The 23435-nt window shown below is 46.3% G+C and overlaps 2 protein-coding genes across 2 annotated transcripts in view; one reads left to right on the top strand and one right to left on the bottom strand.

Annotated features, from left to right (window-relative positions):
• Positions 1–4156, bottom strand: part of LOC125467310 (fibronectin type III and SPRY domain-containing protein 2) — a 56075-nt gene extending 51919 nt beyond the window's left edge. Inside the window, exon 1 of the mRNA XM_048562982.1 lies at positions 3935–4156. The gene's annotated coding sequence lies outside the window, so the exon portion shown is untranslated. The remainder of the gene's footprint in view (positions 1–3934) is intronic.
• Positions 4157–5588: 1432 nt separating this feature from the next.
• LOC125467309 (WASP homolog-associated protein with actin, membranes and microtubules) lies at positions 5589–22286 on the top strand. The gene is made up of 10 exons (XM_048562981.2): positions 5589–6194; positions 9319–9492; positions 10781–10931; positions 11622–11791; positions 11884–12046; positions 13738–13925; positions 14201–14287; positions 14363–14458; positions 15906–16317; positions 16528–22286. The coding sequence occupies exons 1-10, from the start codon at positions 5646–5648 to the stop codon at positions 16827–16829; spliced, it is 2292 nt and encodes a 763-aa protein (XP_048418938.2). The 5' UTR covers positions 5589–5645; the 3' UTR covers positions 16830–22286.
• Positions 22287–23435: the final 1149 nt, after the last annotated feature.

The following is a 23435-nucleotide window of genomic DNA, read 5'->3' as shown; positions in this document are numbered from 1 at the left end:
CAGAGTGTGTGTATCAGTGAGTGTGTGTCAGTGAGTGTGTGTGTCAGTGTGCATGTCGGTGAGTGTGTGTATCAGTGTGTGTGTGTGTATGTCGGTGAGTGCGTGTGTCAGTGTGCATGTCGGTGAGTGTGTGTATCTGTGTGTGTGTGTATCAGTGAGTGTGTGTCAGTGAGTGTGTGTGTCAGTGTGTGTCTGTGTGTCAGAGTGTGTGTATCAGTGAGTGTGTGTCAGTGAGTGTGTGTGTCAGTGTGTATGTCGGTGAGTGTGTGTATCAGTGTGTGTGTGTATCAGTGTGTGTGTGTGTATCAGTGAGTGTATGCCGGTGACTGTGTGTGTCAGTGCGCGTGTCGGTGAGTGTGTGTGTCAGAGCGTGTGTCGGTGAGTGTGTGTGTCAGTGCGCGTGTCGGTGAGTGTGTGTGTCAGAGCGTGTGTCGGTGAGTGTGTGTGTCAGTACGCGTGTCGGTGAGTGTGTGTATCAGTGAGCGTGTGTCGGTGAGTGTGTGTGTCAGTCCGTGTGTCGGTGAGTGTGTATCAGAGCGTGTGTCGGTGTGTGTTGATGAGTGTACTGAATTCCATAACTTCAGAGTTTAATCTCTCTCCTGCATCTTTCTGTTTTGTTTGTTGGGACATGGGTGCATTTGTTGCGAAGTTATCTCTGGGCAGATATCTCATCCACTGCAATGTGTTGTTTGCGTTGGCTCTGCGGTCAGCAGATCGCATCTCCTCTCTTTTTTACAGCTAACATTGACACCTATTTTACATCTCAATCATTCCTTTACCGCCATCAGCAACTACCTTTGACTTTTACTTTGGCTTCCTGACAATCTATTCCACTTGCTCCTTCTCCCCTTAACTAACATCATAACAAACATAGTAAAAACTGAAAATAAACCTGCGCATGCTGTAAATCAGAACCAAAAACAGAAATTGCTGGAAAACTGCAGCAGGTCGGGCAGCATCTGTGGAGAGAAATCAGGGTTAAATCCAGTGACTGTCCCTCAGAACTGAGGGTTGTCAGGCAAACATTGTGAACCTGACCACACGGAGTATTTAGGGGTAACATTGAGACGGATTGGAGCTGGGGACTACAATATTCCCATCAATGTAATTTATCTTACTCAGGTGGAGCACCTCACACTGTGCTTTGAGTTTCAATTAAAATGACCCAATGATTACACACACCTCCATTGCGTCGCTTATCTGCAACATGATCGGAATTGCACCTAAATACCTCCAGGACCAACTCAGTGGGATCCTCCATTGGCCTGACTCTGACAGGGTTTACCAACAGGCCCCTCTAAAGCCAAACCCCATCACTGTTCCTGATCCCATTACCCCCTCCCCCAACGCTGCACCGAATTTACAATCTTAGGCAGGTGCTGCCCGCTGTACCTATATTCCCATCGATCAGCACCACCCCCACAGTTCTGCCCCCTCACATCCTCCATCCTGCCCCCTCACCGCCTCAGTCCTGCCCCCACTCTCGCTCAGTCCTATCCCCACTCCCCATCAGTCCAGCCGCCACTCCCCCTCAGTCCTGCCTCCTCACCCCCTCAGTCCTGCCCCCACTCCCCCTCAGTCTTATCCCCACTCCCCATCAGTCCAGCCCCCACTCCCCCTCAGTCCAGCCCCCTCACCCCCTCTATCCTGCCCCCACTCCCCCTCAGTCCTGCCTCCTCACCCCCTCAGTCCTGCCTCCTCACCCCCTCAGTCCTGCCCCCACTCCCCCTCAGTCTTATCCCCACACCCCCTCAGTCCTGCCCCCTCACCCCCTCTATCCTGCCCCCACACCCCCTCAGTCCTATCCACACTCCACCTCAGGTTTGCCCCCACTCCCCCTCAGTCCTGCCCCAACTCTCCCTCAGTACTGCCCCACCCCCCTCAGTCCTGCCCCCACTCTCCCTCAGTCCTGCCCCCACCCCCCTCAGTCCTGCCCCCACTCCCCCTCAGTCTTATCCCCACTCCCCCTCAGTCCAGCCCCCTCACCCCCTCTATCCTGCCCCCACTCCCCCTCAGTCCTGCCTCCTCACCCCCTCAGTCCTGCCTCCTCACCCCCTCAGTCCTGCCCCCACTCCCCCTCAGTCTTATCCCCACACCCCCTTAGTCCTGCCCCCTCACCCCCTCTATCCTGCCCCCCACTCCCCCTCAGTCCTATCCACACTCCACCTCAGGTTTGCCCCCACTCCCCCTCAGTCCTGCCCCCACTCCCCCTCAGTACTGCCCCACCCCCCTCAGTCCTGCCCCCACTCCCCCTCAGTCCTATCCCCACTCCCCCTCAGTCCAGCCCCACTCCCCCTCAGTCCAGCCCCACTCCCCCTCAGTCCTGCGCCCTCATCCCCTCAGTCCTGCCCCCACTCCCCTTCAGTCTTGCCCCCACTCCCTCTCAGTCCAGCCCCACTCCCCCTCAGTCCTGCCCCCACTCCCCTTCAGTCCTGCCCCCACTCCCCCTCAGTCCTATCCCCACTCCCCTCAGTCCTGCCCCCACTCCCCCTCAGTCCAGCCCCACTCCCCCTCAGTCCAGCCACACTCCCCCTCAGTCCTATCCCCACTCCCCCACAGTCCTGCCCCCACTCCCCCTCAGTCCTATCCCCACTCTCCCTCAGTACTATCCCCACTCTCCCTCAGTCCTGCCCCCACTCCCCCTCAGTCCTATCCCCACTCTCCCTCAGTCCTGCCCCCACTCCCACTCAAGCCAGCCCCCAATCTCCCTCAGTCCTGCCCCCACTCTCCCTCAGTCCTATCCCCACTCCCCCACAGTCCTGCCCCCACTCCCCCTCAGTCCTATCCCCACTCTCCCTCAGTACTATCCCCACTCTCCCTCAGTCCTGCCCCCACTCTCCCTCAGTCCTATCCACACTCCCCCTCAATCCTGCCCCCAATCTCCCTCAGTCCTGCCCCCACTCCCACTCAAGCCAGCCCCCAATCTCCCTCAGTCCTGCCCCCACTCTCCCTCAGTCCTATCCCCACTCCCCACAGTCCTGCCCCCACTCCCCCTCAGTCCTATCCCCACTCTCCCTCAGTACTATCCCCACTCTCCCTCAGTCCTATCCCCACTCCCCACAGTCCTGCCCCCACTCCCCCTCAGTCCTATCCCCACTCCCCCACAGTCCTGCCCCCACTCCCCCTCAGTCCTATCCCCACTCCCCCTCAGTCCTATCCCCACTCTCCCTCAGTCCTGCCCCCACTCCCACTCAAGCCAGCCCCCTCTTCCTGAGCTGTTCCCCTTCGTCGAGATGTCTGACCGCCCGATCTTCCGCTCCAGTCATTTGCCGCAAGTTCCCGCAAGTTTTAGGGCTTTTGGACCAGACTCTGTACCCAGTGCCACATTGTGAGCCAGGTCCTGTACCCAGTGCCACATTGTGAGCCCGATCCCGTACCCAGTGCCACATTGTGAGCCGGGTCCTGTACCCAATGCCACATTGTGAGCCCGGCGCTGTACCCAGTGTCACATTGTGAGCCGGACCCTGTACCCAGTGCCACATTGTGAGCCAGGTCCTGTACCCAGTGCCACATTGTGAGCTGGGCCCTGTACCCAATGCCACATTGTGAGCCAGATCCTGTACCCAGTGCCACATTGTGAGCCGGGCCCTGTACCCAGTGCCACATTGTGAGCCGAGCCCTGTACCCAGTGCCACATTGTGAGCCCGATCCCGTACCCAGTGCCACATTGTGAGCCGGGTCCCGTACCCAGTGCCACATTGTGAGCCCGATCCCGTACCCAGTGCCACATTGTGAGCCGGGTCCTGTACCCAGTGCCACATTGTGAGCCGGGTCCTGTACCCAGTGCCACACTGTGAGCCGGGTCCTGTACCCAGTGCCACATTGTGAGCCGGGTCCTGTACCCAGTGCCACATTGTGAGTCGGGTCCTGTACCCAGTGCCACATTATGAGCTGGCCTTTGAGCTCCTCCACTTCAATCATTGCTGAGACTTACGGAGAGACACAGCGAACAGCAAGAACCTTCTGGAACATGGAGCATACCGTCAAGGAAAGAAAATCTCGGAATACGCACTGATCTGCAAAGTCTAAAAATAAGTGGGATGTGAGATCCTCAAATATTGCGGGACATAGTTTAGATTCCGTTAGTGTTCAGCTGGCAGGAGCTGGCCTGAAATGCAGCTCCGTCAGTGATTCAAATCCTCTCGGATTCACACAAACCCGCATTTATCAGTATTCCCGCCTGGCCACGAAATTCATATCGTTCACTTTCTCCCCCAGTATCTCCCCCGGGGCCGGGCCTGGGGTATTTTTAGACAGCGGTTGGTGACACTACCTCACTGCAAGTGACATTCAGCAAAGTTCATGGCCGATCAGAGATTGCAAACACCCAAAGAGACGGGAGAGGGAATCGGCTGAAGTCACTAGTTATAGACAGAACAAAGCAGTGTTTAACTGAATGTCCCGGTTAGTCAGCTTCAGAAAGGTGGCTCAGAGCATCCTTCCACCCATCCTCACTCACAAGCAGGATCGGCTGATTGGACTCTTTCTGTGCCACAAACTTTCTGTGATCAACCTGGCCTGGCGAGCTGAGCCTCTCCCGTGTGAATGTTGAAGTACCGAGAGAAAAGAGACCGATGGGAAACCATTTGTGGCTGTTGTCAGAACTGTGAATGTGCTATCTGAAGATACTGCTGCCATGAGATGGGGACCAGAGTCGGCTGTGCTCAGTCTACTTCAGTACTGAAGAAGTCACTGGAGTCGAAACGTTAACTCTGTTTCTCTCTCCCCCGATGCTGCCAGACCTGCTGAGTTTCTCCAGCATTTTCTGTGTTTAAGATTTCCAGCATCCGCAGTATTTTGCTTCATCAGGGAAACATCTTCCATGCACCTACTCCGTTTTGTAAGCTTTAGTGAGACAGCTTCCATTATTCGGAACGCTACAGAAAGAGGAGTGTGGTGTGAAGGAAAGGGAGACGGGATACACTCTGCCTTCTGCAATGTATAACTGAACACCTCCCTCCCAAAGACCTCCTCCCCCCATTTTACTCAACAACTTCCACAGCCCAGACTCAGAGCCTGGGATTATACAAAGTCTAAAGCGGTAAAACAAGGTCACATAAAGAAAAGCTCTTGAGAAAATGTGGATAAATTCTGCGAGGATACAGCCATAAGGAACAACAGGATGTGGAGACAGGAACACAGCATCAGAGGAGCAGGAAGGCTAACGTTTCGGGTCTGAAGAAGGACGTGGTGATGCTTATCTTTCCAACAGAAGAGAGCTGACAGGGATTGTTAAACTCAATGACGGATGGAGTAAGATGGAGGTGTTTCCATTCACTGAAGAATCCGAAACTGGGAGCCTCGTGGTGTGCCACAAGGTTGTGTCTGTTTGCTGTGTACGATAGTGATCTAGGCATCAACGATGAAGGGGTGAGGCCTGGGGCCAGGGTTCGGCTCACGGAGGGACATGGGAGAAGTCAAGGGAAGAGGGCGTGGCTCGGAGCGGTATCAGGATCAGGGGGCGGGGCTGAAATCGGGACGAGCCTGGCGACGTGGGCGGGGTTAGAACACGGGGGCGGTGCAAAGGGCGGGGTTAGAACACGGGGGCGGTGCAAAGGGCGGGGTTAGAACACGGGGGCGGTGCACGAACGGTGTCATGCGCAGTGGGAGGTGGCCCCGGTAACTAGGCCTCAAGCCTGGCGCTGATGGAGTCCGAGCAGCCGGACAGCCTGGAGGGCTGGGTGGCCATTAGGCCTGATGTGTTCTCCGAGACAGAGAAGAGCTGCTTGCGGTTCCTGGTGGCCTGGAATGAGGTGGAGGGGAAGTTCGCCGTCACCTGCCATAGCCGTGGGCAGCGGCGGAAGGCGGGAGGCGAGCCCGGGGCTCAGGGCAGCTGGGCCGCGCTGTACCGCCCGGAGGAGCTGCGCTGGATCCACCGGCAGTTGGCGACAAGCTGCTCGGCCCTGTGGCCGTGTTTCCCGGTGCTGCCCGAGCTGAGGGGCCCCGGGCTCTGGGGCCTCCTGTTCCCGGGCCGGTCCTTGGCCGAGGGCCCGGAGTCCGGCGCCGCTCTGGAAGCCTCCTGCCGCCAGCTGGAGAGGTACTTGGACGCTGCGGCCGAGCTGTGCGGCCGCCGCATCCTCCTGGAGTCGGTATTCCCCTCGGACTCCGACGGCGAATATTTCGAGAATCTGACCGAGTTCCGGAGGAGAAGCCTCGAGCAGCGAGTGGCCCGTGGCCGGGAAAGCCTGCGGGAGGTACGGCCAGGGCCTGGGGGGTGGTAGGTCAGCGGGAGGGCAACAGCTCGAAGGGCAGAGTGGCCGCCCGCTCTGATGGCTCCTGTTCGGGTTTGGATTCATGTTACACGATGTTTCCATTAAATCAACTCTGATCAGAGGCTGTTGATAGATCCCAGCCCTGCTCTCAGCCTCCCCAGTGGATTGCTCACCTCCTTCACATTCCTATAACTCACACAATAGTATTGTACTCCCCTCCTGGGTCTACTGTCTTTAAATGTAGTTATATAGGTACTGTTCTACATTAAATACAGCCAGTACAGGTATATTCACAGATTGCATCTGTGGTGTAGATTATTTTGCGCAATGTTAAGAGTGCCTGTGGAATTCCAGATTTTTGCCATGATAGAAAACATCTTCCCTTTGTTCAAATACTGTCTGGGTCCTTGTGGTTGGTTGGCTCGCTGAGCTGGTTCGTTGTTCCACAGGCATTTCATTACCCTGCTGGGTAACATCATCAGTGCAGCCTCTTGCCTGGGTCCGTTGAGAGAAATGGGTTACAATTGTTTGTGTGTCCGGTCTTGAAGGAGAGGCCCCGTTGGCATTCTACAGGTGTTTGCAGCTGCTTGTTTGAGGCTGGAAGAGCCTGGATGCTGATTGGCTTCCTGTGTGTGCCTCCAAGATATGGAGGGTATTCATTCCAAAGGCCAACTCTGGTCCTCTGTGGAACTATTGGGATTTAGATTTGGCCACATGGGATGTGTGTCTTATTAAAATTGATGTGATTATCTTGTTCTTATGTGAAGTGTTGCAACTGCTATATAAATGCAGACTTTTGGGAAGAAACAAAATACAGGTGGGGAGCATGCTCTTGGCACCAGCCACTCCTGGCAATGGAAATAATAAAACAAAATCTGACTAAGTAGATTATGTTCTGGGATGTTTCAGAGGAAGATTATAAAACATCTAGAACTAGTTCTTCCCCTCCTCCATACACTTGGGACAATAACAGAACAATCAAAGTATTGATAACATGCTCTTAACACTTTCACTTTCAATCTGAGTACCAGTGGAGTTTCACAACTCTCTTGTTGCATTAAGAGTGTGAATCTCTTGCTTCCTAAATCATCATCCAGTAATGCACTGAACCCTCAAAGAATCTACCCTGCACTCACCAGTTAACTGCTGCTTCAGTATTCCCAGCTGAGTGAGACTTTTCACAGTCTTTCTGCTGTTTTGGCCCTATCTTGGGTAGCACCAAGCTGACCATTGTACACCTCTGAAACATCAGTACAGTCATTCTGTGTCAACTCCTCTGTTGCTGTGACCCTCTTTCAGACTCAGCTGTTCAACTTGACTTCTGGCCATCCTCAAGCTCAGCCAAAACTTTGCTGCTGGTATCTGTGAGCAACCGATTCCATGATCACCCTGTGCTCACTGAATTGCATGGATTCTTTCAATTATTTTACCTTTTAAAATTCCCATCTCTATTTTCATATCCCACCATGGCCTTGTCCCTCCCTATCTCTGTAAACCTCCTCCAGTCCCCCAATCTGGCAGATTTCAGTCTGCCTGCAGCTTATGCACAGCCCTGATTTCCTTTGCTTCTGTATTGCTGACTGTTTGTTTCAGCCTGGGTCCTGAGTTTTGGAATTCACATGCACAGGTCTGCACATGCTTTCTCCTCCTTTTACATTGCTGCTTGAAACCTAACCTCTCTGAAAGTCACTTCGCATCAGTATTGATTGTTTTGTCAGATTCCACCTCTTGAAATGTGTGGCGATATTTGCATTTTTTTTAGCATCCTTACTTTAGGGAAATTGGGATAAACAAAATGATTGTCATCCTCTTATGCAATGTCATTATCACTTTTCTTGCTGGTAGTGATTTGTTGTGGTGCTGCTGTTTCCTGAAATCGTAACGTGGAAAAACCCTTATTCAGTCCTCTGGGGTGTGGTCAGAAATATCCAAACCTGATTCAAAGACACAGTGTGAGTGCTAATCCCTGGGCAGTTCTGACTGGGACTGGTTCCAGCAGAGGGAGAATGAACCTTTTCCTGAAGACCTTTATTGTTTGTCAGCAATGCATACAACACTGTAAGAAACTATCTGTCATCATGCAGGGTCCTTTCCTCCTCCTTCATCACCGTTCCTGCCCTAGATAATAAGGCTAGTTTTATCTGTCAGCATTGGGTGAAGATTAGTATTTTTGTTTAATAATGAGCTACTAAAATGTCAGCACCAAACGTGAACCACTTATGACTAACGAAGCTTGATGTATTGCACTCAACCATTTAACCTCCGCCTCCACCAGCCCCTGTTAATGAAGACTCTTCCCAAGCCTGTGACAACCCACGAGGTGCTGACTCTGTTTCTGTTATTCAGAGATACACAGAAGATGGGATCAAGTGGAGGCCATTTGACCCTCCAAGCCTGACCTGCCATTTAATATGATCAGGGCCGATCATCCCACTCTTTTCGATTTTGTCCCCAAATCCTTTCATTCCTTTAGCCCTAAGAGCTGTATTGTCTCCTTGTTGAAAATATTCAGCTGCTTTCTGTGGTAGAGAATTCCACAGGCTCTCTGCTCTGGGTGAAGAAATTTCTCTTCATTCGAGTCTTAAATGGTCTGCCCCATATCTTTAGCCAGTGACCCCTTGTTATGGACTCCTCGGTCACAGGAAGCACCCTTCCCACGTGGACCTTTCTAGCGCTGTTAGATTATTTTGTTTTTATGATATCTCTTCCCCCCCCCCCCCACACCTCAGTGAATTCCCTTCCTAAGGGCATTGTGCGTCAATCCATGACACGTGGACAGCAGCGTTTCAAGAAAGCATTTCACCACCATCTTCTCAAGGGAGAGGCAATAAATGGTGGCCTAACTGATCCAGTCTCTCTTCATATGATTGTCCTGCCATCCCAGGAATCGGTCTGGCATTCAGCTGCACAGAGCCAGGATCAGATTGAATTGTTGGTGTGACCTCTTCACCCTGCCATTCTGAAACACAAGCCTCCTCGGCATTCCCTCTCCCAACTCAATAAACTATCCTGTGGTGCTATTGCCTTGGCATCTAATAGGGAATAACAACTCTGCTCTGCCAGTGATTCTCCCTGTTAACGGATAGACAGTTCTTATCTCTTCCAGATCCTGCACCAACACAGAGCTGCTAAAGATATGGTGACCCTTAAAACCATCTACCAGGAAGAAGACGAGGCCTACAACGAACTGGTCAATGCAGCCACGCAGTTTTATCAGTATTTACTACTGCCTTTTCGGGACATGAGAGAGTTTGCTTCTCTCTGTAAACAGGAAATCTTGGTAATTCAATCAGTTTGTTGTAGTTTCTTTATTATTTACCATGTAGCTTTTTAAAATGAGGAACGTTTTTAGCTTGTAGTAACAATTGAAGGCTTGAGTAGGGGCTTCTTGCTCAGGAAACTGGATTAATATTTAATTCAGTGATTCCCTTTGCTGACTTGGTTACAGGGCAGTTTGAATCTCTAAAACTGTGAACTGGTTTTGGAGATGCATAGGCCTCATGCTGGATGGTGTCAGTGTGTGTGTTGTGGCACGGCTATTCACAGTGGCACGACATTGCATTCCTGGTGCAATGCTCCCCAAACGCTTTGCCAACGTGACCCACTTTTAATGTCTTTGACTGTATGGCTCTGCAGTAAAGGTTAGGGAGATCAGGGCTTGTTGAGGTGGGGTAGGGAGAGTGCACAAAGAAGGGTTAAACCTTAGCTGTGGAGTGGGGTTGAGGGTGGGCTTTGGTTGTAGAGCGGGAACCTCACTGCTGTCAGAAATCAGTGCAGACTCCACATCAGCTGTTGCTGCCTCGGAGCTTGTGGTTGCACTGTTCTGGGACGGTCACTTCGCACAGTTTGGGCACCCTTGTGTTAATGCTTGTATCCTTCACTAAAAATCTCAGCTCCCAAACGGCAGACTATTATTTGGAGTGATGGTTTTGATTCCAGGTCAGACTGCCTTCTGTTGCTGAAATAGTTTGCAGCATTGACATAGCATCTGGAAATAGTGGTGTATGGGAATGTTGTATTCCACAGTACAAAGCTGGGTGGGTAGAAGGGTGGAACTCACTGCCCAAGGAGTTGCAGCTCATCTTCAGAGATGCAAATATTGTGGGGGGGAGTGGGGAGTAAATTCCAAAATTTAACCCTTTATAAAATTATTGCTTTGATCAATTATTCAAAACAGTTGTTGATCATATTTTGGGGGATATTCAAGGTGGCGAGTAAGATGCTGGAAAATCCGATGCTCAGAGAGCTTTCACTTCATGTCATTGATACTAGTTCCACTCATTTCAGCCTCAGCCACGCAACTATATACACCAGCTGCCACCAACACATTCTGCACACAAGCACTGACTGCGCATTGAGATAATTTCCTCGGTGCAGTGATGCCCTCTTTCTCGGATGTGCATATGTGACTTTAGTTTGTTTTTGTGTCACAGTAATAGCCTTGACTGTTAGTGCTGACCTGCTGCCACTCCTCCCCTCCAGCACCACTGATAAATGTAATTCAAATTCCCACTCACTCCAATCTATGACTTCATCTGGAAAAGTGACTGACTCTTTCAACATTGCAGAAATCCTTGGAATTTGACGAGTTGGGTCCAAGGAGAATTCAAAGCCTCGAGAAAGATGCTGAGGAATGGTCCATACGGGTGCAGGAAGCGGTCTGCTCAATCCAGGACATCACAGTGGATTACTTTAAAGAGACTGTGAAAGCACTGGCTGGTAATTGTGTTCAGAGCAAAGACAACCCAAGGAGCAGCCTCTGGTTTACAGTATTAGACACTAAAGACATTCTGTTCATGTGATCTGCAGGATGTGCTATGCATGTCCCTGAGGAGCAAGGAAAGAGCTTTTGTTGATCTTGATGAGCTGAGGGGTCATATGGCCAGCGGTGGCTGATGTAGCAAGAAATATGGAGAGACAGTTGTAGGAGAAATACATTGTGCTTAGTACAGAAACTCAGGCAGTACAGAAGAGACCGTTCAGCCCATTGAGTCTGTAGCATCAAAGCTACACTAAATCTACACGAGTCCCACTTCCCAACAACAATATGATTAAGCTGTTGTCAATTATTTAAAAATATAATTTGTTTTATGCCCTCTAAGAACAAGATAAATTGATTCCAGCAAAGGAGACAAACACGTTGGTGCATTAATGAGACATCTCATGTCCAGCTGTAGATGTTTCGCTGGAAGAGTGGGGTCGCCTGACCCCTCCATGTACCTGCTTTACCACTGCTTTATTCTCATGGGTCTGCAAAACACAGTGACTCTCCTTTTACTGATCCATCTCAGTAGTTCCTGTTGACTGTGGAAAAGTCTGACCCTGGGCTGGGCTGGATACTTGGTAGGGGATTTACAAGTGTGTTCATGTTAAAATGCCATTCATGCAAGTCTCTCATGTACCTGGTAGCCATGCAGAAACAGATGGAGGAAGATCGAAATCATTTTGGCAAAGCTGCCTGGGCCAGTGTAGCGCCAAGACTGGAGCAACTAAAGCTTATGTTTGCAAAGGAAACGTTGCAACACACCAGAGCAAAAGAACTTTGTCTTAATCGCAGGAAAGTAGAGATTCAGCAGAAGGTAACGTCTGTTGTTTCATTGACTCCTTTTTCCGTGTGTGTATGTGAAACCCCAACCTTCAACCTTGTAAAATATTCTCCTTTTAATTATAGATGGAACTTCTTGACAGCCAGGAAGTGGTGGAAACAGTGGATGGGTTAGAAATACAGTATTATGAAACACAGCTGGAACTATACAGTATTCAGTTGGAAATGTTAAAGAATGAGGAGTTGCTCCTTTTTGTACAGTTGGACACCATTCGACGCCGGATGAAAGGTGAGCAGCACCTGGCTGGTAATCCTTGTTTACATCTTGGTTTATTCTAACTGTCTCGATTGTCTATTAAGTGAAAAGTTTGAAGATGCCCTCAAGTCGGATAGCTGCCACTAACGCTATGAACATAATGTTAACTGTATTAGAGGAAGCATCTGGCTTTGTTTGATAGAACAACATCCCTTATTAATAATGTGCTTATTTGCTGATTGTTGTGAATATTCAGATCACTGAGTGCGAGAACCAGTTGTTATTTTTATCCGGCAATGAGACTGGTGATTCCAATCTACTTCTGATGTTTTGGTGGAGCACTCTGTCAGGAATAAGGAACAATGTTGAGCAGACTTTTAAAATCAGCATTAACTACAAAATAGGAAACCAGGGCCTCTGTGGTCCCTGGAATATTTATTACCCTCACAGAACACAGGCAGGGCTGTCAATTTGCTGCTCACGGACCTTGGCAGACGTGGATTTATCTTGCACAGTGTTTGTTTGTAATGTAACCAAACCCAATCTTAACCAACCTCCCTCACTGCTCTGATTATCCGTTGACAACTTCAGATTTTTATCTTTTGAACATTCTCTGGGCACATCGGTTGAGATCTTTTTGAGCGGTGCTGTAACAATGCAGTAGCGATCCCATCAAAGTTTCTGTTGGGGTATGTCCCTTCTGACTGAGCGTGAGTGGAAAAGTTAAGGAATTGTATGTGGCTTGTGAGTGTTGTGGCAGCTTTCTACTTGGTACCACAGAGCTCTTTCAATGAAATACCTCTCTGTCTGTCTAAAATAAAAACAGCAAATGCTGACAGTACTCCCAAGGTCTCGAAACAGGGGCATAATCTTCATTTTCTTTGATATTTGTGGAATGTTCTCTGCCACCATGTGGAGTTGGGAAGCTTTGCAAGTGCTGGAAATGATTGTCTGTGAAATTTAATCACTTGTTCACTTAGTTTTCAATAAATTGATTTTGTGGTTAAAGGCTAATGCCAAGGTTCAGTGTAGTGCCAGTTCACAGCTGCTCAGTTGTAAGGAAAGGGCTGGGTAGAATTAGTCACTAAAACCTGAATGTTCTATTATTGTCTAGTAGGGTCTGGGTGGGAGTTCTCAGATCAAACAGAATTCAGAACGAGGTTAAAACCAAAAGAATTGTGGATGCTATAAATCAGGAACAAAAACAAAGCTGCTGGAAAAGCTCAGCAGGTCTGGCAGCATCTGTGAAAGAGAAAACAGAGTTAAAGTTTCGGGTCCGGTGACGCTTCCTCAGAACGCGATGATGTTCATTTGTTAATTCAGAGACAATTGAATGAAATCTGGGACTATTTAAAGATGAATGTATTGGGAATAAGTATACAGTGCATTGGAGTTTTGTGATGTGAGAGTTGACATGAAAATTTGGCTAGAAAAGCAGATACCTGAACTTGGTCTGACCAACCTTTATAGCCTCTGGTGTTAACCATATTCCCTGTTGTTATCCTGGAGGTACTGTTAGACACACACTTAACTACCAAGCGTGCAGACACTCCAGCATATAAACAGCCAGGGCTCATGACTGAGCCCATGAGAATTACTCGTTGGAAAGAGTTAAAAGATGTACAGAAAAAAAGTGGGTTTAAAAATGTACTAATTTTGAGAAAGACACATTCTCATCAAATTTTTGTCCTGCTAATAGATGGCTTTGATATTCTGAATTGCAGAAAAGGAGGAGGAAGTGGTTTATTATGACACCTGTGAAGATCCTGAGCAGCTTCAGGCCAATGACAACCTGGGGCTGACACATGACACTCGTTCAGTGGAAATTAAAAAAATGTGGCACCAGATTCACCAGTTGGAGACCAAACGGGGTCGTATTTGTGCACGCAGGTCCTATCTGAGAAATAAGCGGGTAAATACTGAAATCCACTATTAACTGTCTTGTTACTAATTGGATCCACTTTGCACATTCATGCATTCTTTTCATTTCTGTATTTTGCAAAACACTTTCCATCTGCAAATCCCAGCGATGTTTTCACACGCCATCTCCCCAGAACTGATTAATCATGATTCACCTTGCTTAGTCATGATTTAGAAAATCAAAGATCTCACAAGATGATTTGACATTCTAGACAACGTTCATTGGATTTCGTCTTCACCCACAGAATCTGTGTTCCCTGTTAATAGGATCAATGTGAGAAATCTTGGAAAGCAAAGCAGCAACAAGAACAAGAAAACCAGAAGCGCATCCAGCAACACCACAGTATCCAGCTGGTGAGTGAAGATTGTTGTGTACGGGCTGCACGGGGAGATCTTTCAGGCTAATGCTGTAAAACTGTGTTTACACAGAAACGTGACCAGAAAAAAGAAGAAGCTCGAAGGAAGAGGGAGTGGGTAAACCTAGAACGGCAAAAAACTTTACAGCGACTCCGAGCATTTAAGGAGGTAGGTATTGATGTTATACTGATTTCTCATTTATTACATCTCATTGATGTGGCATATTAGAAATCAAGCTGTTATTCCCAGAGTCGTCATAAAGTTTTGTAAAAAATGCAAAATTCCCCAATTTACTGTTTGGATTCAGGTTGGCAGAGCACAGCGCCTGTACCTGACAGGAGTTACTATTTATTATAAATACGTTCTAACTGTCAACACACAACTCTAATGCTGTGATACCCTTTATGTAAATATGGACAGATATTAAAGAAACAGGAGGGAAAGACTGGGAAGACAGATCGATGGTCCCTGTCCGCATGGTTCACTGAGATGAGTCTTTTCCTTTACCAGCACTTGCTGCTCCTCTCTCTTTTTTTCCCCCTTTAGCTGCGTTTGTTTGCTTGCCCAGGGCGACTGGCTCACGTTTTGAAAATCACTGACCAAGTGGTTAAAAGCCGCCACTTACAGCAACTAACCTGAGAAAATAACCTCAAACCTGACAATCCAGTTTTTTTTTAAACTGCAAAGAAATGTCAGTTTTCTTTTCAGGCATCCAGTGGGTTCTCACCAAATGTTACCTGTGAGCCAAAACGTAGCTCTTAACAGGCAAAGAGGCCTTTGTCATCAACACCTAATCACTCCAAAGACCAATCAGACACCTGCTACCAGCAAAAATCTCCTTTTGTACACGGCCCCAAGTTCCAGCTTGTCTATAATAATCCTCCAGTCTGTTTGGACAAACAACTCTGTAAACAGAACTGACGATAGGTGTCTTTCTTCTAAAAAGTGCACCAATCCTTTCCGCAGTTTCTGGTTCTGAAACAGCCTTTGCCCATTTCAGTCCGGAATCAAAATACAGGGAGAAAAGAGCTTTTACATGTTGTTAATCCAAGTTTTTGGAGGTTGGGGCTGCTTTGTAACTTGGTGCTGGGTTACATGCTTGCACCATTCTCTCTTTATTCGTTAAGGGGATGTGGGTGCCTCTGGCCAGGCCAGTATTCATTACCCATCCCTAATAACCCAGAGGGCATTTAAGAATCCACCGCGTTGTTGCAGATCTGGAGTCACATGTAGGCCAGACTGGGTAAGGATGGCAGATTTCCTTTCCTAAAGGACGCTAGTGAACTTGATGGGTTGGAGCATCGCTAAGGAGAACTTGGAGATGATTTAGTCCACAAAGCTGCTTTTAAATGTAAACTCCTCCTGACACATTACTTTGTAAGTATTGCCTGAGGTTATTTGCTTTGTGCTGATTGTGTCCTGCAGGGTTGAAATGATCAGTTTTCAGCAGCAGGGGCACTGTAATGAACCAGAAATTATTTCTGTAACATTAGATCCATTGCGGTTTGTGATGAAATCCTACAGAAGATGGAAACTCCAGTCACTCAGCTCTTATCATTACAGACTCTGTTTTATATGGTTGAAAATCTTTGATTTTAAACTTAAATTGTTTCAGAAATCATCAGCACATTTTGTATTTCAACCTCGTTGCCAAACCCTTGGGGTGCAGAGACAATTCACACCTTCTCCTGCAGCACCCACTGTGGCTGATCAGCCAATGTCCCTCATGGATCACTCCTCCAGAAAGAAACCTGCATCGGCCAGAACTTCAAAAGCAGCCAGTAGTGGCCTTCCAGCTCCCAACGATATTCCAGTACAAATCTTCCTGCCACCAGGACAGGCAGTATCTCCTACAACACTCGCACCGCCTCTGCCTCCGCCTCCACCTCCCCCACCACCGCCGCCTGCAGTGCCTGCCCCTTGTGTTTTGCTGGGTCACAAAAGCACTTCAATACATGACGATCAGGGTCAACCACTCCTAACCTTGGAAGAGAATTCACTGAAGAAATCCCTGAAGGAAAATATAGGTAAAGAGATTACAGTCTTTAATCACCTCTGTATAAAAACCCGTGAATAGTTTAAAATCCATGTTTGGGCTGTTTTTATTTTTGAATTTGGCTGACACAAATCTTGAGGAAAAACTGTTGCTTGTTTGAGCATTTGTGAGCAGCCAGATGTTGAGTAGAAATCTAACTATCCTCTCTCTTTCCCCCCCCCCCCCACCAATGTCCATATAGGAACTATGGATGATGTACTAGCTTCTTTGAAGCGTGGTGAAGTTTTGCTTCGAAAAGTAGATCAGACAAAGCCGCAGTGTCTCGACAACACCGAGGACCTGCGACAAAACCTGTTGGCTACAATTCGACAAGGTGTCCGTTTGCGAAAGGTGACAGTAGGAGGTAACCTCCCTGTGAGCACTGATCCGGCCACTGAGTTGGAGCGTAGCATTAAAGCAGCCATGAAGCGAATGAAAAAAGTGTCCCCGGAATCTGATGAAGAAGCAGATGATGGCAATCAGTCTGAAGAATGGGAGAACTGAATAGGTGTTTTCTCCACACTTGCTCTGCAATTTGATTATCTGTCACTAAATTTGTTTGTCTGTCTGCAGGAATTGACAGGAAATAATTGATATCAAAAACAAAATGTAGATTTGAGAAGTTAAACGACCTACTCAATTCTGTGCCAAGTTATCAGATGAATGGCTAGGTGCCCTTCACCAAAGAAGTTCCTGAAATTCAAATGTCAAGCATAAGGATTTATTTATAACTTTGCATTTTCCAAATTCTGTGCGTTATTGGAGTGAAAATAATACTACAGTACTGCTGTTCTGAATGAACTACATTGAATCACGTGATTTGATCATAAACATGAATGCCTTTTGCCAAAAATAACTCACTCAGATCTTTTAATTTAACATCTGAGCTTCAGGAAAATGAGTTGCAAAGCAAACTGGATGGGGCAGGATGGAGGAAAGAATGCAATTAGCTTGCCTTTGTATAGCACCTTTTACAAACTCAGATTTTCCCAAACTCAAAATAATGAAGCACTTTTAATTGGGAATGTTGTCAGTTGTGTAGGAAATGTGGCAGCCACTTGCGCTCAGCACCTACAACCAGCAATGATGATGATGGTGTCAGTGATTTGATGACAATGATGTTTCATCAGGAGGCAAGCAGCTACCATAGGCCAGTGAGGCTTGGTGGCTGACTCCAAGCCATGTAGGATAGAGAGCTTGGATAAGCTGAGGTAATGTTAATCAAAAAAAATCAGTTTGATTAAAGCAGAATGTATATGTTCAACAATAAAGCATAAGCTAGACTGAGCTAACATAAGCTCAGATTGTTTCATAAGCACTGACTGCAGGCTGTCTATAATGTAATATAGCATGGCAGTGAGATACAGGGCCAGTTCTCTTGAGCTCCCCAAAACTCTAGGTGTTTAACTGTGATGTGCTGTCATTTGTCTGTATTCGCCCAGCTGACATCTTACCCAGAATACCTCATTAGAACAGCAATGACGACTGTTCCAGAGAGGTGTTTAGAAAGCAGAGCTGACCATAAATGTTCCATAGGTTTGTTCTTTTAATTTTTCAGTCGCCTCTAGAATCTGAGGTCCTACCAGCTGCCGCACTGAGGCAGACAAACAGCATAGGCTTGTTCCAGCCTGGGCCCTGGCTTGGGTATTCTCTGACTAGAGATGAGAGATCATCAGCCCAGGCTTTTGCTCATTAGCCAGTCCCTTCTGGTGAGAGTGGGATGGGCCTGGACTCTGAAACTCTCTGCAGTTAATTGCTACAGTGGTTTCTGCAGGTGAGATTCATGAGAGATGTGGTTACTTTTGGGTTCTGAAGGACACTTTGCAGAACTCAATGCCAGTAAAAGATAAGGAAATATCAATTAACATTTCATTAATCTCTAGTATAGTGAATTTAAAACTCTGGACATTGGATGTGTAGGGAATGGTTTAGAAGGGGTGGGCGCTAGGAAGTTGTTTCCGTTAGGCGGGAGACTAGGACCTGTGGGCACAGCCTTAGAATTAGAGGGAGTAAATTTAAAACTGAAATGAGACGACATTTCTTCAGCCAGAGAGTGGTGGGCTTGTGGAATTCATTGCCACAGACTGGGACGTTGGATGCCTTCAAGGCAGAGATCGACAAATTCTTGATCTCCGAAGGAATCAAGGGCTACAGGGAGAGTTCAGGGAAGTGGAGCTGAACGGCCCATCAGCCATGATTTAAATGGTGGTTTGGACTTGATGGGCCGAATGGCCTTACTTCCACTCCTATGTCTTATGGTCTCATGGAATAAACTGTTGAGAGATTATTAATGAAGGCACAGTTTACCCTTTTAAAGCTTCTGCAAATATACTTAACTATAAATTGTATTTTTTTGCACAGATCTACAGTTGAAATTGATCATTTATTTTTAATAAGAATATTCAGGTTATTAATCTAAGGCACTTTAAGATGTAATTATAGAACTCTCACCTTGCTGTTTCACAGGACTGTACTGCTTTCAAAATAGACTGAAATATTGTACAATTAATCTCTTTAATTTCTTTTAAGCTCTTTGCGTGTAATGCTGTATGTACTTGGAGTGTCTGCTGCTCTGTCCCTGCAGAAGTTACTGAAATTTTATTTGAAACCTTTGCTATTAATAGTGCTGAAAATATATAACGTTTCAGTTTTATTCCTGTATATATTACCTTTGTTTCGCTGTCTTGCGAGATTTCCATGTTGCAAGATCTTGGGAGCGGGTATTGGTTATTGAGCCCTTTAAAGGAGCAGGAGGAATTAATTGCACATGTGGCCTGGTTCTAATGTTAAGGTTTGCTCTTTATTCAGAGCTCTCCACCAGAAGGAAATGTTGAATGTAGTGTGTGTTGCATAGTCCATGCTTTTATTGCCCCCTCCTAACTCTGCAAATTGAAAGACAACTTCAGCATTTCTTGAAAACTCTGATCTTCTTAAAGCATTTACTGCTAAAGAACTAATAGAATGTCTGCTGCCGCTACTGAGGTGTGTTCAGTCCATGTGCAAAATGTACATGTATTATCGTTGCTGGTGATGTCATGCCATCTTGGTCACTAATTGGGTGCTGCCATGTTTTTTTTCTGGCACTGTTTCACAAAGTGAGCACGTGCAGAACTTTCTGCATATACAGTGTGATCATTTTTGGGATGTCGGGCGACGCAGGCCAGAACTAAAGTCCAAACTGTAACCCCTGACCTGTATAAGATCATTACTGAATTGAGATGGCATCAGTAGGTGATATCTCCGCTCCCGAGGTGATATATTTGACAGTTTACAAGCTTGGTGATTAATGCTAACTTGGACAATGTTGGCTTAATCTTTTTAAAAAGTGACAGACCGGAGACCGTTGGAGTAAACAGCTGATCCTGGCGGGGATAACCATTTATGGACGTTCTTGCGGCATTCTTTGTAATGACAGTGGTTTTGCGGGTGGGGGGGGGGTGTGCGAGGCTAGTGACAAATGGAATCCCAGGATGTGGTTTTTGAGGATATTTTTCACTGAAATGTCTAAGTTGCGTTTCTGATCACCTGTTTATTTTGTCACTAAGGCAACTTATTTCCGATTCTGTAGCATTGTCCACCCCCACATCAGCCTATCTGCTGCGGAAAATCGTATCCATTCCATTAGAAGAGTGGATGTGGAGATAGCAAGATCCTTCTGATGTTCTTACTGTCTAAACTTGAAACTGGGCTGACTGGGTCTGAATTCCCCATCATGCTTGTGTTTGCTGACCCATGGCTCCTGGCCAAGTCTTGTTTTTAAAATGCTCATCCTTGATTTCAAATTCCTCTTCTGCCTCACTCTTCCCTTATATAGTTGCCCTCATCTAATTCTGGTTTCTCTAACCCTCAATTTTATTGCTGCACCTTGTTTTCCTCCGTGAAGACACTCCCAGTAAATAACTTACTAGCATTTTGACTGACCTAATATCATCTTTATTCAAAATGGGAGGCAGCTGGAAAACAGGTCAGTGAGCTTAGCAACTCTCCAAGAAAATATTCAAAACTATTATTAAAGAAGTTTTAATAGCAGGGCATTTGGATAACTTTGCATTAAATCAGACAGCCAACATCATTTTTGTGAAAGGGAAATTCTGTTTAACCAAGCTGCCAGGTGTTATGAGGATGTAATAATGTGTTGACACTGAAGGGGAGGTAGTAGATGAACTGTACTTAGATTTTTAGAAGGCATTTAATAAGGTGCAGAGAAGTGAAAGAAATTATTGTGGAGAAGAAAAGCACATGGTGTAGGGGTGTAGCTTGTTGGCATGGATACAGGATTTGTTCTGAGAAAGGGTCACTGGACTCAATCATTAACTCTGATTTCTGTTCACAGATGCTGCCAGACCTGAGCTTTTCCAGCAACTTCTGCTTTTGTTTCTGCTTTACAGCACCTGCAGTCTTACATGAATACCAATTTGGCTGGTTAGCAAGAAACAGTGGGCGTACTTAGGGTATTTTTCAGGTTGGCAAGATGTAACAAGTGGTGTCACAGGGATCCCAACTTTACAATTTAAATCTATTTACTTGGATGAGGAAACAGAAGGTATTGAAGCGTCTTTGATACCGTGAACATAGGTAGGAAAGTGAGCTGTGAAGAGGGTTTAAAAGCATTGTAAAGGATTAAAGATAAGTGGCAAAGATCTGGCAAATGGAGTATAATGTAGGAAAATGTGAAATTATCCATTTGGCATCAAGAATTAAAAACAAATGAACTATATAGCCCATGGGTGCAAAAGGATCTGAATGCTGCAATGTATGATTCATAAAATGCTAGTGTGCAGGTACAGCACGTAATTAGGAAAGTGAATGTATTTGTTTTATTGTGGGGGAAATTGAATGCAAAAGTAGCAGCGTATCCTTCAGTTGTACAGGGCATTAGTAACACCATGGAGCATCTCAGGAACACAAAAGCTGATGAAGGGTCTAGGCCCGGAACATCAGCTTTTATGCTCCTGAGATGCTGCTTGGCCTGCTGTGTTCATCCAGCCACACATTTTATTATCTCGGATTCTCCAGCATCTGCAGTTCCCATTATCTCTGATTGGTAACACCATGTCAGGTCCACAGTATTATCTAATTTACACAAGGATATAAATGCGTTTGAATCAGTTTGGAGCCAGTTTACTGGACCACCCCCTAGAATTCTTTTTCTATTCATTTGTGGGATGTGGGTGTTGCTGGCTGGCCAGGATTTATTACCCACCCCTAGTTGCCCTTGAGAAGGTGGTGGTGGGCAATTGATAGGTTGTCTTATGAGGGAAGGATGGACAGAGTTGACTTGTATCTGCTTGAGTTTAGAAGTATAAATGCTAATTTGATCAAAATATGCAAGATCGTGAGGTTATGTCAGGTGTAAGATTGCAGATGTTTTGTTTGAAAATGGAAGTTGGAACACTTGTTTTTAGAACTATGGGGTTCTCTTGCTGAAACTGAATTTGGTACAGTACGTACTGAGGCACACAGGCAGCAGGCCTCTTTGAAAAAGGTAAAAAAAATAACAAGTCAGCAATGGTTTGTGGCTTCAGACCTCCAAACGCCGCCCCCCCGCTCTCCCACCCACCCCCCGCCGTGTCCCCTCCCCTCTGTGTCCCAAGAAATTGACATTCAAAAAATGCCAAAAGAAATGGTTAACTCAAGGCAAGACCTAGGTCTAAGTAATCTGTTAAGAAATTGAGGATGCCATATGATGATATCACCAAAACTCAAAAAGGGACTGTTGGAAAGTTTCTTTATTCTCCCTCTTAGTTTGAACTTTGGTTCACAATCTTTTGTCTTTTTGTCTATATTTAACATCCTTATTTCGATTTCAAATTGTCTCCTCTATCCTATTTGTGAAGGATTGTGTGTTTGTTTTTGGGTTTAGTGGAGATATCGTTTGTTTGCATACTATTAATTAATCAGTTTTTGCCATATGTTAGAGAATGTGATTATTAGAATAAATGTCTTTTCCCTTCATTGAAACCTGGTGTGAATTTCTTTTATCTTTGAGAATGGTCACAGTCAGGCATTGAACATCCTAGAGCATAAATTGGCCATATTTCACACTCTGGACAATTCCTGACTCATGGATCTCAATTTCTGGCCTGCTATTCCCAGTGGAGTTGTGACAAAATCTTGGGATCTTCTTGAGGGATCTTTTAAACATGGACAAGGTGAGATTGGGCACTGAGTGAGATTAATTGTAACATTAAAAAAGAGACAGCTTTCTTGTACTGTGAAATAAGATGCTATTGGAAGTATTTTAAAACAAACCTGCAAATAGAGGAAATGGACCTGACTCTTTAAAAAAAATTCCATGAGGGCTAAGGCTACAGAATTGGCAATTGAGTTAAAAATCGAATAATTTTGCCAAGCTAAGAAGGTAGAGATAATTAAAATATTGTCGTAGCATTTGGGACTGGTGAAAATACAAGAAAGAGCAAATACTTAAAGCAGTAAATCATAAAATGGAGATATTTAGGTCTACAAGGCAATGGATAGAGTCGATAGCCAGAGACTTTTCCCCAGGGCAGGATCGACTGCCACGAGGGGTCATAGTTTTAAGGTGTTAGGAGGAAGGTATAGAGGAGATGTCAGAGGGAGGTTCTTCACCCAGAGAGTTGTGAGCTCATGGAATAGTTTACCAGTGGTAGTCGTGGAAGCGGAGTCATTAGTGACATTTAAGCGACTGCTGGACATGCACATGGACAGCAGTGAATTGAGGGGAATGTAGGTTAGGTTATTTTATTTTTGGATTAGGATTATTCCACGGCACAACATCGTGGGCCGAAGGGCCTGTACTGTGCTCTACTTTTCTATGTTCTATGGTTGAATTATTGTAAAACCATTATATTCTGAGGAAGAAAATAGATAACATCTGACAACAAAGTAAAAAAATATTAAAATTGCAAAGGATAGAAATGAAAGTCTTAAACTCTCCTCTCTCTGAAGTTTAAGGGGGAATTTAAGAAGTCGGAACTTGAATTGTCAAGTAAAAGGGCAGGGAGACGCAAGAGAGAAGGTAAAGGAGAAACACTGATTTAGGAGGCTGCTGGAAGAATCTGATGATGAAAGCCCAAGCCATAATCTAAAGTTCAGTAAGGAAATGTTTAAATTTGCACAGTCCCTACC

The sequence above is a fragment of the Stegostoma tigrinum genome, chromosome 33 (genome assembly GCF_030684315.1).
Source record: "Stegostoma tigrinum isolate sSteTig4 chromosome 33, sSteTig4.hap1, whole genome shotgun sequence".
Lineage (NCBI taxonomy): Eukaryota > Metazoa > Chordata > Chondrichthyes > Orectolobiformes > Stegostomatidae > Stegostoma > Stegostoma tigrinum.
The sequence above is the reverse complement of the archived record's forward strand: the minus strand, read 5'-3'. Positions and strand labels throughout refer to the sequence as shown.

What these genes read in the sequence shown, in the direction of transcription:
- LOC125467309 (XM_048562981.2), top strand. Translation starts at nt 5,646, where the DNA reads ATGGAGTCCGAGCAGCCGGACAGCCTGGAGGGCTGGGTGGCCATTAGG. An exon ending in GCCGGGAAAGCCTGCGGGAG is followed by an intron (nt 6,195 to 9,318) that starts GTACGGCCAGGG and finishes TATCTCTTCCAG; the next exon opens with ATCCTGCACCAACACAGAGC. An exon ending in TCTGTAAACAGGAAATCTTG is followed by an intron (nt 9,493 to 10,780) that starts GTAATTCAATCA and finishes TCAACATTGCAG; the next exon opens with AAATCCTTGGAATTTGACGA.